This window comes from Neopsephotus bourkii, unplaced genomic scaffold (assembly GCF_033783945.1).
Source record: "Neopsephotus bourkii isolate Nb327-2 ecotype Australia unplaced genomic scaffold, CSIRO-AGI_Nbou_v1 NB_1526, whole genome shotgun sequence".
In the NCBI taxonomy this organism is placed as follows: domain Eukaryota; kingdom Metazoa; phylum Chordata; class Aves; order Psittaciformes; family Psittacidae; genus Neopsephotus; species Neopsephotus bourkii.
Window position 1 is genome coordinate 2,728,802 of NW_026902002.1, and position 12,187 is coordinate 2,740,988.

A 12,187-nucleotide genomic window follows, 5' to 3' on the forward strand; every position below is an offset into this window, starting at 1 on the left:
ATGAAGGTTTCAGACAGGCCTGGTGCTACAGCTTCCCTAGATCCCTCCAAACACATCTTACTGGCTTAACTTCGCCGACCCATCTTCCCTGAGACCTGTCCTGAAAGGAAACAAGGCTGCAGTGTGGCATTTTTATCTCCTTGTAGGTACTTACGGAGAGCTTTCTGCTGCAGGAGTTGTCTGCAGTAGCAGGCTTTGCACTGGGAAGGATGTTTTGTGGTGTCTGGAAGTGGGATCTCCTGTAGCATTTCTGCCCTGTAAAAGTGCTGTGTGCAACTTCAAGCAGTAAATGCTTTTGGTTGTTTTGTAACAATGCTTTCTCCTAAAAATGTCAGGATGCTCTTCCTTCCTCATACAGCTCTGCATGCTAGCTGTCCATGCGTTACACCTTGGTGTGTTTACATGAGTAGGAAATGAGCAGACCTTCAGGATGCAGTTAAGTGATAGCAGTATAAAATGCAGTTTCCTTTTGCTGACAGCAGTGTGTGTTAGGGCAGTCAGCATCTAGGTGAGCTACACTTGTGATAATTACCTGAGTAGGCAGAGGGATTTGTCCAGGGAATGCCAGCTGGGAGTGTGGGCTGGAGAAGTCTCTTCCTATGATGTCATGGCAACAGATGGTGCTAGTAGCTGGAAACCTGAACCTGATCTGTGGTGCTGGAAGTACCTGTTCCATCTGCACACAGCACTCCCGTCTTTTGTGCGTAAAAAGCATCTATTTAAGGGCTGCAGATTCCTGATGTGCCTGTTAATTTGCTTTATATGGGATATATGCAGTCTGGAAAAGACAAAACTTCACCCATCAATTGTGCAGGTATCTGCTTCTTCATGCGGGTTTTGGCAAATTAACCCCAAGACACTGCCAGCAGATGTCTCCCTGGGAACTCTGTTTAGCACTGTCTTGAGTATCACGTTCCTGTAGCATTGCTGGATACCAGCCCTGCAAAATACAGGGAACTCAATTTCAAGTATGGCTGAGCTTCAAGCAGCCTGTCGAGGACAGCTGAATTAAAACATCTTTTTCTAATACCTTGTGATGTGATTTTTATTTTTTTTTCCCTGAGCCATTTTGCAGATGCCCTTTTCTGATAGTGCATAAACCAATTTTGAGGATAATATTTGGAAAATAAGAAAATATTTTGGACACTACTTGCACCCTTAATAGGAGGGAGAAAAAATGAGGTAGAAAAAAGCTGTGTATTTAGGAATGGAGCTGAATCCAGATTCTGCCAATGCCCTGAAGTCTTCGTGCCCATTTTGCCATTTGAATTTCTGACAGAGCAGGGCTCACTGCAAACACAGAGGGTCCATGCTGCTGACCTAAGTTTTCCAGCGAGTGCAGAGACCTGGCTAAAACCATGGAGGTAAGGGCCTGGAGGGAAAAGGTTCATCACTTGCTCTTCATCCTGATGCATTCCTGCCACGTGCGTGTGTGGAGACGGTGCCTGAGGGAGCTCCTTGTGCTTCTGGAGAATTGAGTTTTGCTGTCTTGTGAACAAAGGCAGAAGAATTAGCTTTCTTCTGTATAACTATTTGCCTCAGTAGTTAAACTTTAGTAAGGCTAGGGAGAGACATTGGCACTGTGCAACACACAGGATTAATATTAAAATGGAAACCAGTGCGCTTTATCTGCTGTTCAGGAATGAAGGAATGCTTTCTTGCAGCTATACCAGTCCTGCAATAAGGCTGCTAACTCCTGTAGTTCTGGAAAAGAGTATTTTCTGAATCTGAAAGATCCCACTGGTCCACACTGTATAAATAGCCTTTCTCATTGATTGGTGTATCTCTAGGGCTCGGGGTATATGACCCACTTTGTGTTTTTATCTGTGAAGATTATGGTAATGAGAGCACTGTGAGGAGGGAATAGTGTCTGTGCTTGGGGCTGCTGCTGGCATGCTTCTACACAGTGCAATTCAAAGGATGTTTTCAAGGGCCCAGAACAAAAGAGGGACAGCACCCCCAAGCCAGCAGTGAAAGCTGTGGCACTGAAACTGTTGTAGAGTGTTTAATAAACTCTGAAATAGTTGGTGTGTTTGTGGAAGGCTGCATTGGGAGATAATTGTATGGATAGCCTGGCTATGAATGAAGAGCGGGTGCCCTGCAAGGCCTAATAAGAAACCTCTGGGTGACTGGAGGGTAAGTGTAGGGCAGGGAAAAGCTGGTTTTGCTCTTTAAATTGCAACCTTAAGTATGTGGGCTTTTGGGGTGGGTGTGTTTTTCTGAGGTGTGCCTTGTGGATTTCCTGATGATCTTGAGGTCTGGGGAAGGCTGTATGGCTGGCTGGAAAGGGCACTGTGGGAATATTGTGTTTCCAAGGATGACCTTGAGGATGAAAGATCCTTATCTCTCATTTATTTATTACACCACCCCCCCCCCCCCCCGTGTGTGTGTGTGCATGCATGTCTGTGTCTATCTCAATTTTTACTTATTTTTTTAATCAGGATGGGGTGAAGGCTGTGTCTGTGCATTTCCTAGCATGTAGGGGTTGATTCTTGTTCAGGTGCCTGTATGAGCTGTTCTGAAGTAATCAATGAAACCAAGAAATCTTGGATACTTTTATGGTTGGGTACTTTTATGGATTCATCTCAGCTTTTGGTGCTTTTGTGAATTCTTTTTGCTTTTTTGAGCTGCAGCTCTTTAAGTCAGTATCATAGCAATAAGAGACAATGAAATACCTACTTAATTTCACAAAGCTTGCAGGAATGTGAAGCCTTTGTACTGCCTCTTTTCTAAATCTATTTAAAGCTAATGGAAACTTTTTCATATTGCTGGAAACTGTCTGAACAACAGCTTCACTAACTGAAAATTTTCCATTTCCAGGTGTGTCAATTTCATGAATAAAAGTTTCTGAAAAGCAGCTTGCTGAGTTCCAAGTAGTACTAGTGCATGTACATGCATGCTATGGTTTGTTAATATGATGGCATTAATATTGCCAACCTTATGGGTTTAAAATCATGTTTTGAAGCAAACAGTCTAATAAATATTGAATCCTTTTCATTTGTCTCTTGTTCTCAAGCTTTCCCAAAGTCATCATGGGTCAATTTTAGTTGGAGCCATCTGATTCCAGGATTGAAAATTACAGTATCCCTCAGAAAAGTAACTTCAGTCACTCAGTAGTTGTATGATTCCAGATTAGTCTCCTACAGAAAGATTTTGTCTGATTTACTAGGCTGGTCCTTGGGAGCAGATTTTAAATGTTGCCAAGGCCATTTTGCTTGTTCTCTCAGGTGAAAGCTAGAATTTACTTTCTGTATATAAATTGTGTCTGCCTAGTTTGGTGTTGGATGTGATCAGGTCTGGGTGTACCTCCATTTCCTCAGTTAACTTTATCATACTGGAATTGGTTTAATAAATATAGGATTCCTCACTAACAGAAACACGCTTTATTTATTGCTGCTGTTGTTTTTCTGCCTACAGAGGGCTGGCAGACAGCAGTACTCTGAAATTGCTGTAGCTTCATTAGCTCATACACAGAATGAGGCAGCAGCCAGGATGATGAAGTAAAGGAAGGAAAATTGAAACATTTTGGATTAAAGAAAAGCATGTGGATATTGAAAAGATTATTAAAGTAAACATTTGCCCAGTTACCTGGGGTGATATTCTTGGCTTGGGTCTCTTAAGTACCACCTTACCTGTGGCTGATGGCAGCTGTATTGCTTATTGTATTTATTATAAGTATATTGCCTAGATTTTACACAGTAGAAACCTTACTCATAAGACAAACTCCTATGCACAATTAGACGTGTTCTGATTCAAACAGGGCTATATATGCGAGACAGGAGGAAAAAGCTGAGGTAATGGTATACATACCATTGCTGTGGTTGGCTCAGTCTGGTGAGCTCTTGCTGGGATCCCTGCTGAGGTCAGGTTTTTGGGAATCCACTTCAAAGCCGGTTTTGAAGAATGATAATGTAGTTCACCAAATAGTGCCGGGAGGCAGCAGCAGGGGTGGGCTGGGACTGGTGGCTGTGTCAGTCTGGGAGAACTGGACCTTAAGGTGCCACTGGGGGGGCTGACCAGAGTCACTGAGCCCAAGTAGGTGTCATTTTAAAGGCTCAAAACACTGTGCCTGGTGTGGAGGGTGGAGAGGAGAGGCTGCAGCTGGGGCCTGGTGGGAGCAGCTGGGAAACTGTGGGAGATGGTTGAGCAAGAAACCCTAATGACACGCTGTGCCTGTGTACTTCTGCTTGTGGCTATGACTCCTTTGGTTTTAAACATGTAATCCTGCAGAGGAATATGTATATGCCCCTTTAGTGGGTTCATAACCTTGTTTTCCTGGAGAAACCTACACAATACCTGTTAGTTGGGCAGCCATGCAGCTAAGCCGTGCGTGGGTTAGGTGTGTGCTAATGGAAAGAAACGCATAACCTCAGCTGAAGCTGACTTGCTTGGAGGCTGCTGGGACACCCACAGAGAGGAGTGAACTGTGCCTTATCTCCTTTGGGACTCACAGCTGGAGAGGGGAGTGCCAGATGCTGGCCCTGGGGAAAGGCATAAGGTGAATTGTCATGGGGGTGTCTGTCTCCAGAACATTGGCCAAAGCATATGGAGTCATGCCTGATAAAAAGGACTAAGCAGTAACGTACCCTGTTTGTTTTGGCATTGGTGGGTTTGCCAGTGCATGTTCTCGGCTTTTACAGCAGCTCTCACATCTTCACGGAGTTTGGCTTTGACTACCTAGTAGGGGTTAAGCATGGGGCTTTGACAGGATGAAATGTATGTTAGCTTTAGCAATTGTGTGTCTACTGGTGCAGGGCGGGAAGACATGTTCCTCTGATGCCATCCACCTTTTACACCCAAAAGGGCGATACCCCTGAGAGAGATGTAGCTGATGCTTGCAAGTATCCATCTTGCATACTTCAGCTGCACTGACACTTGGAGGTGGGACATGTGGGCGCAGCAGGACCAGAGCAAGTTTAGTACCTTAACAGAGTTGGACCTGAAGACCATAGCGCAGGGCATCTTCATTAGGGACAAGCAGGATCGTAAGTTTTTTTTTTTTTCTCAGTCTATAGTCACTACAGAGTATTTATTTTCTCTAAAGCTTACAGACAAATAACTAAAAGATATGAATCTGACATGTCAGATTTTTTTAAAAGCCAGAAAACATCTCCTTTCATTGGACAGGAAATACGAGACTCGGTTACTTTGCTTTAAAAGGTCCCAGGCTGACAGTTCAGGCACAGGGAAATGCTGGCCCATGTTCACTGTGGCTCCTGAACAGCAGTACAGTCTCTTCTCCCTGTTTTACACCTTGCCCAGACCTGAAGGGGTTACGTTTTAAAATGAATAGTGACTAAATTTATTCGTCATGGACAAATGATGACAGCTGCTGAGATGCTCCTGTTATCGCTTCCCAGGGGATAAAGTCAGGCTGGTTCCTAGTGCAAGCCAGCCCAGCCAGGCAGACTGAGCTCTTCTTCATCCGGGATTATTTGTCCCAGGTTCCTTTCACTAGCGGGAAATTACTTCCTAGAAGTGAATTGAAGTTTCCTGGGCTGACATGGGTGGTGATGAGAATCCTGCAGAGCTACAGTTGTAGAGAGAGGGCTGAAACCGTAGCTGTTTAAATCCACGTGTGAAGACAGCATGCTTAATGAATACGAGGGGCAGAGATTGATTATGTTCTGGACTGAAAGCCGCAGCGCTCTGTGAAGCACTGTTACATCTGGGCATGCTATGGAAAATATGAAGGAATGTTGAGGAAGCTTATTTGCAGAAGGATATGTACTTGTAAGCAATTTTATTTTCTTCTAAAATAATGTAAGAAATTAAGAAATGTAAAGCAAATAGTGTTCTCTGTTTCTCTGATACAGCAGAGCAGTGAGCAGACAAAGGCCTCTTTTATAAGGGCATGTCTCTGACAGAGAGTACTGTACAGCCCTTATAAATGAGCCCTTGGGGGGGGGGGGGTCTTGAGATGGGAGAACATCTGGTAATTTAATGTTAGAATGTGGCACTGATTTTGCATCACTGCACCTCTGATGAAGTTGAGAGTTACACCCATGATGAATTCACCACCTCCTGATTTGCAGAAAAATATGATCCTAGTTCAAATGTGAACAGGAGACAAATGTGAACAGGAGACAATGAATGGGGGGAAAAAAACCTCTTTTTAATGATGATGTGTAGTAGCTTGCTTTTCTCTTATTTTCTGTACTCCCATGTTCAGGTTTCTTCCTGTTCTTTGTTTCTCTTTCTGTCCTGCACACGTGCTGCTGGAAGACTTGGTGTGCAGTTCTGAATGTGGCGCTGTCATTCTGCGCTGCTCAGATGAGAAAATGCTGCTTGGTTATTGAAGGGATATTCTGATTTGATAAATATGTAATGCTTAGTTTGTGGACTTAATGAACAGGAACATGTGATTGTAATTCAAACATGCACAGAACTGTGGGCTGGCTGGGGGTTTTTTGAGTGGTGTTTGGTGGTTTTTTTTCTCATTCTAATGCTCAAAAAAGCTTGTTTTAAATGAATAGTTTAATTAGTAAAATGCTACAGGGGTGTGATCCCTTTAATACCTGTTTTTATGATTTTTAAATTTCTCATATAAAATAGCAAACCACACCCTCTTCTCCTTTCAGAGGGGTGAGGCTTTAAAAATGCAAATACCAAGAGGAAGCAAATTGACTAAGACTAGATAGCTTGAAAAGCAGCTGATGGAGACTTTAATTACCAGATGAAAGTAGTTTTGAAGTAGAAAAGCATCTTTGTTTTGAATATGATTGACCTTCTCTTGACTGGTAAAATATATATGTGTGACAATCATTTGCTTAGTATCTATATAGGAGCTTTTGAAATAAATGCAGTTGGGGCAAATTTTACCAAGAAGTTTTTGTATTCAAAGTCTGTGCAAGTCTTTCTGCACCACTTCCTAGAGGCTTCATAGTTTGTATGTTTTAAAGTTTATATTGATCTGCCGTGACCTTCTGTGCAATTCTCACCAAATAATATTTTGAAGTAATTCTTGTTTGAACTAGACTGTATCTTTGAGGGGACCAACAACAACAAAAAAGCAAACAAATCAGTCTTACTTGTAAAGAGCTGGCTGTGGTAGGATTTGCAGGGTAACATACCTCCTAGCCTTGCAGAGAGTCAGTCCTGTGATTATTGCAAAAAATGAAGGGGAGAAGGGGAGGAAAAAACTAAGGTAATTCAGAATTTAATTTGTTTTTAAGCTCCAGCTGGCAGCCTTGTTGTATATTTTTCTGTTAGGTGAGAAACAATATTAATAAATCACACTAGAAAACTGTAATAAATTTTGAGTTGCTGCATTAACACAGAATATAATCAAGCAACTTGTAAAGAATCTGGTCAGACTAAACAGTGTCCTGCAGTGAATTTTCATTTAATTGAATTACAAATGTATTTCCCAATCCTTTAATCATTCTCATGAACTTTTTTCAAATAATTTTTGAATTACGTATGTCAGAACATGACCAGTGTCAGTAGGAAGGTCGCGTGTTCTCCATGGCTGCCCTAGGGCTACTACAGCACTGTGTTAAAGAGAGCCCGCATCCTAATTGTGGCTTATGTTCTCAGCTGTGTGACTTTAAATTCCTTGATGTTAAAGTTCATATGTTCACTTTTGTCCTGTTCTCTTTTGAACAGTCCCAAATCACCTGTTGTTATAATACTCCTTTCCTTGTGATGTTACTTTTATCTTTTTTTTCCTAGCCCTTTCCCATATTTGAAGATTTCCTGAACATTAAAATTAAGGGGAGAGAGATCATTGTCCTCCTTTCTTAAAGTGTCGTATGCTGCTGTCTACCCACCATTTCTGTGCTGTGACTGGATTGTTGGCATTATGTGCAGGGGTGCACATTAGAAATGTGGTGTTTAGGTTTTTAGATGTTGTGATGGTTCTCCTGTGTGCAGCTGCTAATAAGCCAGTACCACTTTAGGCAAGGAAAACTCCTTAAGACTATTGGGCTGAGGACAATACAGGCTTTGCTTGCTGTTCTTTTGCTTTCCCTAGGATATGTCTATACTGTTACCAGTTTATTTTCTTCCTTTTGGAAAGCTCAGCCTGCATTGAAAATCATTAATTAGTGCCTAACTAGGAGCCTTTACGTGTTACTAGATGTTCCCAGTTGCTGCTTTCCTGAATAGGGATAGATTAAAGCACCTGGTTTGAGTTTTTACCAAGAGAAATTTTGCAAAGGAAATGTTCCTGAACTGGTGGAGATTGGGTGCATATGTTGAACTGTTGGGGAGGGATGGACATGAAGCAGGTCTCAAATCTTGAGTGAAACATTAGTGTGGAGAAGCTAAGTGATGGGGGCTGAGGTGGCTTCCTGGCCTCAATAAATGCGCACCCTATATACCATCTGTCCAAACACATTGTCACCTTTCAACCTAGGACTAGTTTCTAAAGTGGATTAGCTAATCTGTATAAAACTGCAATATAAGCACTCCTTGGGAATTGAAGTGACCTTCACTGAGAATCAAAGTTACTGTAATTCTTTTTAAGATAATTTATATTCATGTTTAGAGATAGAGGCCACAGTTCACTTTGGATGTACACAGAAGGTTCAGTAAGTTTTAATACACCTTGTATTTGATTTTATCAATTTGAGGTAACTTTATTTACTTGTAAAGAATCTCTGGTGATCATTTAAAAGAATAGAGTGGGTTTATAACTCTGGATGGGTTCTGTGATAAATGGTCTGTAGTTTATCAAAAGCATGGGTGTTGCCATGCATCTTTTGTGAGTTAGCCTGTATTTTCAGTATGGTGCATGCTGGTATCAGGGTGTGGCAGGGCAGCCTGTGCTGTCTGATCCCTCCAAACATTGATCTTGGATTTTGGTTTTGATCATGGTTTTGGTTTTGCTACAGCCCATGGCAAAATAGCTCTCAGATATAAACATCAGAGATACAGACTGTACACACCCCAAGTATTATTTGCGGCTTGCATCTTTCTGGTGTAGATTTGAATTTTATTCTTTTTATCTATGTGTTCATTAAAAAAGCTTGTACAGTGGCTTCAGTAGCAAGGATTGGGTTCAGTGGCCTGGGGTCATTTATGAATAACCATTTCTCGTGGCAGAGCAGATCTGAACATGCATCAGGTTTGCTGTTGCATGGGCATGTTTTTTGGGATGCCTCTTTGCGTCATCAGATTTACAGCTGAGTGTGCTTTTTTTGGCAGATAAAATTTTTGATGATGAAGACTCCGTGGATGGGAACAGACCTTCCTCAGCTAGCTCCTCTACATCTTCAAAGGCCCCTGCAAACTCACGCAGAGTTGGGATGGGGACTACCCGCAGACTTGGGTCTGCAGCTCTGGGCTCAAAGTCCTCAAGTAAGCTGATAGCATATATAAATTGACCTGTATGTGAAGTATTTATAGTGTTCATGCTTGAGCTTATGCAGGGACTTCCAGACTGGCCCCCAAGATCCAGTAACAAATTCTTCCCTGTGAAACCGTGTATATTGTCTGCATGCCGTGGTTGAGTTTTGATAAGATGAATCTCCAAGCAGTCTCCATGTCCCTATAACGTGCTTTGCATTCCTGTAAGGTTGGACCTGTGCAGTTGGGCACTGAGGGCTATGAGTAAATCATGTCGATGTTGCCATGTGTGGATTTTTGCCTTTGTAGCTGCACTCTTCAGCTGAACTGAGGCCGTTTATGATTGCATGCTAAACTTCAGCCCATGCAATCTAAAACTAGTGCACTGCCTTTCTTCTAAGACCTTTGGGCATTGCTCATAATGAAGGTGCAGAAAGAAAACTGAGCGGTAATTCTGAATGTGATCAATAATTCTGTATGTGTTTATAATTCTACATGTGACCTAGAGAAATGGGGGAAGTTCTCTCTATCAGGTAGTCTCCAATCTGATTAATATTCCAGAGACTGTTTATCTTCCTTATCATTTGTCTGTTTGTGCACCTGTCAGATCTGCACCTTCATCTATTATAGATAAGATTAAATCCTTTAAAAGAAAATCTCCTGTATAATTAAAGTAAATATTCCCTTTCATCTTTCGTGCTGTGTCCCCTGTTGAGTGACTACTGTAATGACTTCCCTAATGTGCCCTCTGTGCTTAGGACTTGAAGGATGCTGCGATTGTCTAGTCTGTGCCTGGCATTGAATTTCCCTGTCTCTGCTTTCATTACATCTGCAGCACTCTGAGGCCTGCATGGATAATGAACTTTCTCGTTAATAAGTGCCTTGATAGCTGATGGTTTCTTAATTGATTCTATTGTTAAAAAGATAGAAAAAACATTTTCATTTGTATGTCAGCAGCCAAAGAGGGAGCAGGTGCTGTGGATGAAGAAGACTTTATTAAAGCATTCGAAGATGTCCCAACGGTTCAGGTAAGTAGAATTACACATTAAAACTCACAGTACTAAAAAGCTGAAGATATATACAGGTTCTAGTCTTAATCACTGACAAATTGTGCTTCATTGTGATGTTGACAAATCTTCTTTAAGGGGAAGGCAAGTTAGAAGTTGGAGGGAGGTAAGCTTTAAATGGTGATGTCTGCCAACAGTTTGTGTGAAACCCTCAGAAGTGGGAATGGGAGTGGGAAGGTTGTGATAAGAGGTATCACAGGAGTACATATGGGTCTGGAACTGGATGTGTGTGCTGCACAGTGCGGGCTGGTCAAACAAAAACTGAAGTCAACAGAAGCCTCTCTACGTTTCCTCTCTACCATCTGGGAACTGAAAGCAAGAAAGGTGACCTGTGTCTCCAGGATTGCTGCTGTTGTGAGTGTGACAACTGAAAGCAATGGATTTAGCAGAGCCGTGTTATGTATCCCCTCTCTTTCACCAGAACTTTATTTATGGGGGACAGTTGAACAGCACATGTATCCACTAGTGATCTTCTGTAGGTCTTTACTAACACAGCCACTAGTAGCTGCAGGAATGCTGTTTAAAATTGTGGAAATACGGTGAAATAATAAAATATGATCCTTTAATCATCTTGTCATTTAGTAATTTTTGATTGCAAGGTTAGCACATGATGCTTAAGCACGGAGGAGCAAAAGACATAAGAACTTAGCTGTAAAGTGATCTGATTTTTTGGAGTAAGTCTTGCGTTATGGTGCTACTCTGTATTTAAATTTGCAGATTTATTCCAGCCGTGATCTTGAGGAATCCATAAACAAAATAAGAGAGATACTATCAGATGATAAGCATGACTGGGAACAGAGAGTTTCTGCAGTAAGTAGTGAACTTCATATATGTGAACTCTATTAATATAAGATTTTTCTGCACTGAGCTTAATCCTGTGAAGAGGGTACTGGGAAAACCTGAGTATGTCTAGAACATAGTTTAAGTGGTGAGCATCTGTTAATGTTACCCCACACTTGGGGAAAATGTTTCCTTATGAGACTGGATTTAAACCTTATATATGTGAAGGAAAATCATATTTTGGTATATGAGAATCTGTTGAGATAGGATCAGGTTGAACTGGAAGTCAGACAGCAAATCCAAATGTAGAACTAGAAATTTGCTAGCAGATGCTGAAATAAGAATGTCAGAGGTTATATTTAGACTATCTTTAAACTTCCTGATGAGGCAGAAAATCACTTTGCTTATAGAGAGATAATTTATACTTTTGCAAAAGAAGGTGTAAAATAATTCAGAAAGAATTTACACACTTAAGTTTTGAATAAATGAATACAACTGTGGGAAATGGGGAAGTTGATAATCAGATGTGTTATATGTATGCCAAGACTGTTTTATTTACTGAGGTGAGCTCTGTTGTCGTGATATATATAGATGTGTGATCCTGTCTACACCAAAAACTTTCACCACTGGTGTAACAACTTTGATGTGTCTGTCAAATTCTGTATTACAGATCTGAGTGGGAAATTGTGCTGATTCAGCTTATTTCAGGTTGTTTTATTTTGGTTTTTTGGTTTTTTTTTTGTTTGTTTTTGTTTGTTTTGGGGTTTTTGTTTGTTTGTTTACTGTTCTTTGTAACAGTGAGCTTAAATGGAGGCACTGTACAGATGCATCAGCATGCATGAGGGCCTGTGAAGGTGTCCAAAAGAATGTCTATAGGATGATATGGTGGCCCCTGAAATATTAATAGAAAATTTCCCATTTTGATGGGATCAGGGTTCTACTTCTAATACAACCAGATAATAAATTTAATGAAGTCAGTGAACATCTTCTAGATATGTCAGTATTACTCGAATCTGAATATGAACCATGCCCTTTAAGTCTAGTAATCT

The 12,187-nt window shown here is 41.3% G+C and overlaps 1 protein-coding gene across 4 annotated transcripts in view; it reads left to right on the forward strand.

Moving 5' to 3' along the window:
• The window catches only part of CLASP1 (cytoplasmic linker associated protein 1), a 173,015-nt gene that overhangs the window by 71,316 nt on the left and 89,512 nt on the right, over positions 1–12,187 (forward strand). For all 4 annotated transcript variants that reach the window (XM_061370092.1, XM_061370093.1, XM_061370094.1 and 1 more), the window contains exons 9-11: positions 9,151–9,303; positions 10,246–10,319; positions 11,076–11,168. In XM_061370092.1, coding sequence (XP_061226076.1) covers positions 9,151–9,303; positions 10,246–10,319; positions 11,076–11,168 — 320 coding nt within the window. The remainder of the gene's footprint in view (positions 1–9,150; positions 9,304–10,245; positions 10,320–11,075; positions 11,169–12,187) is intronic.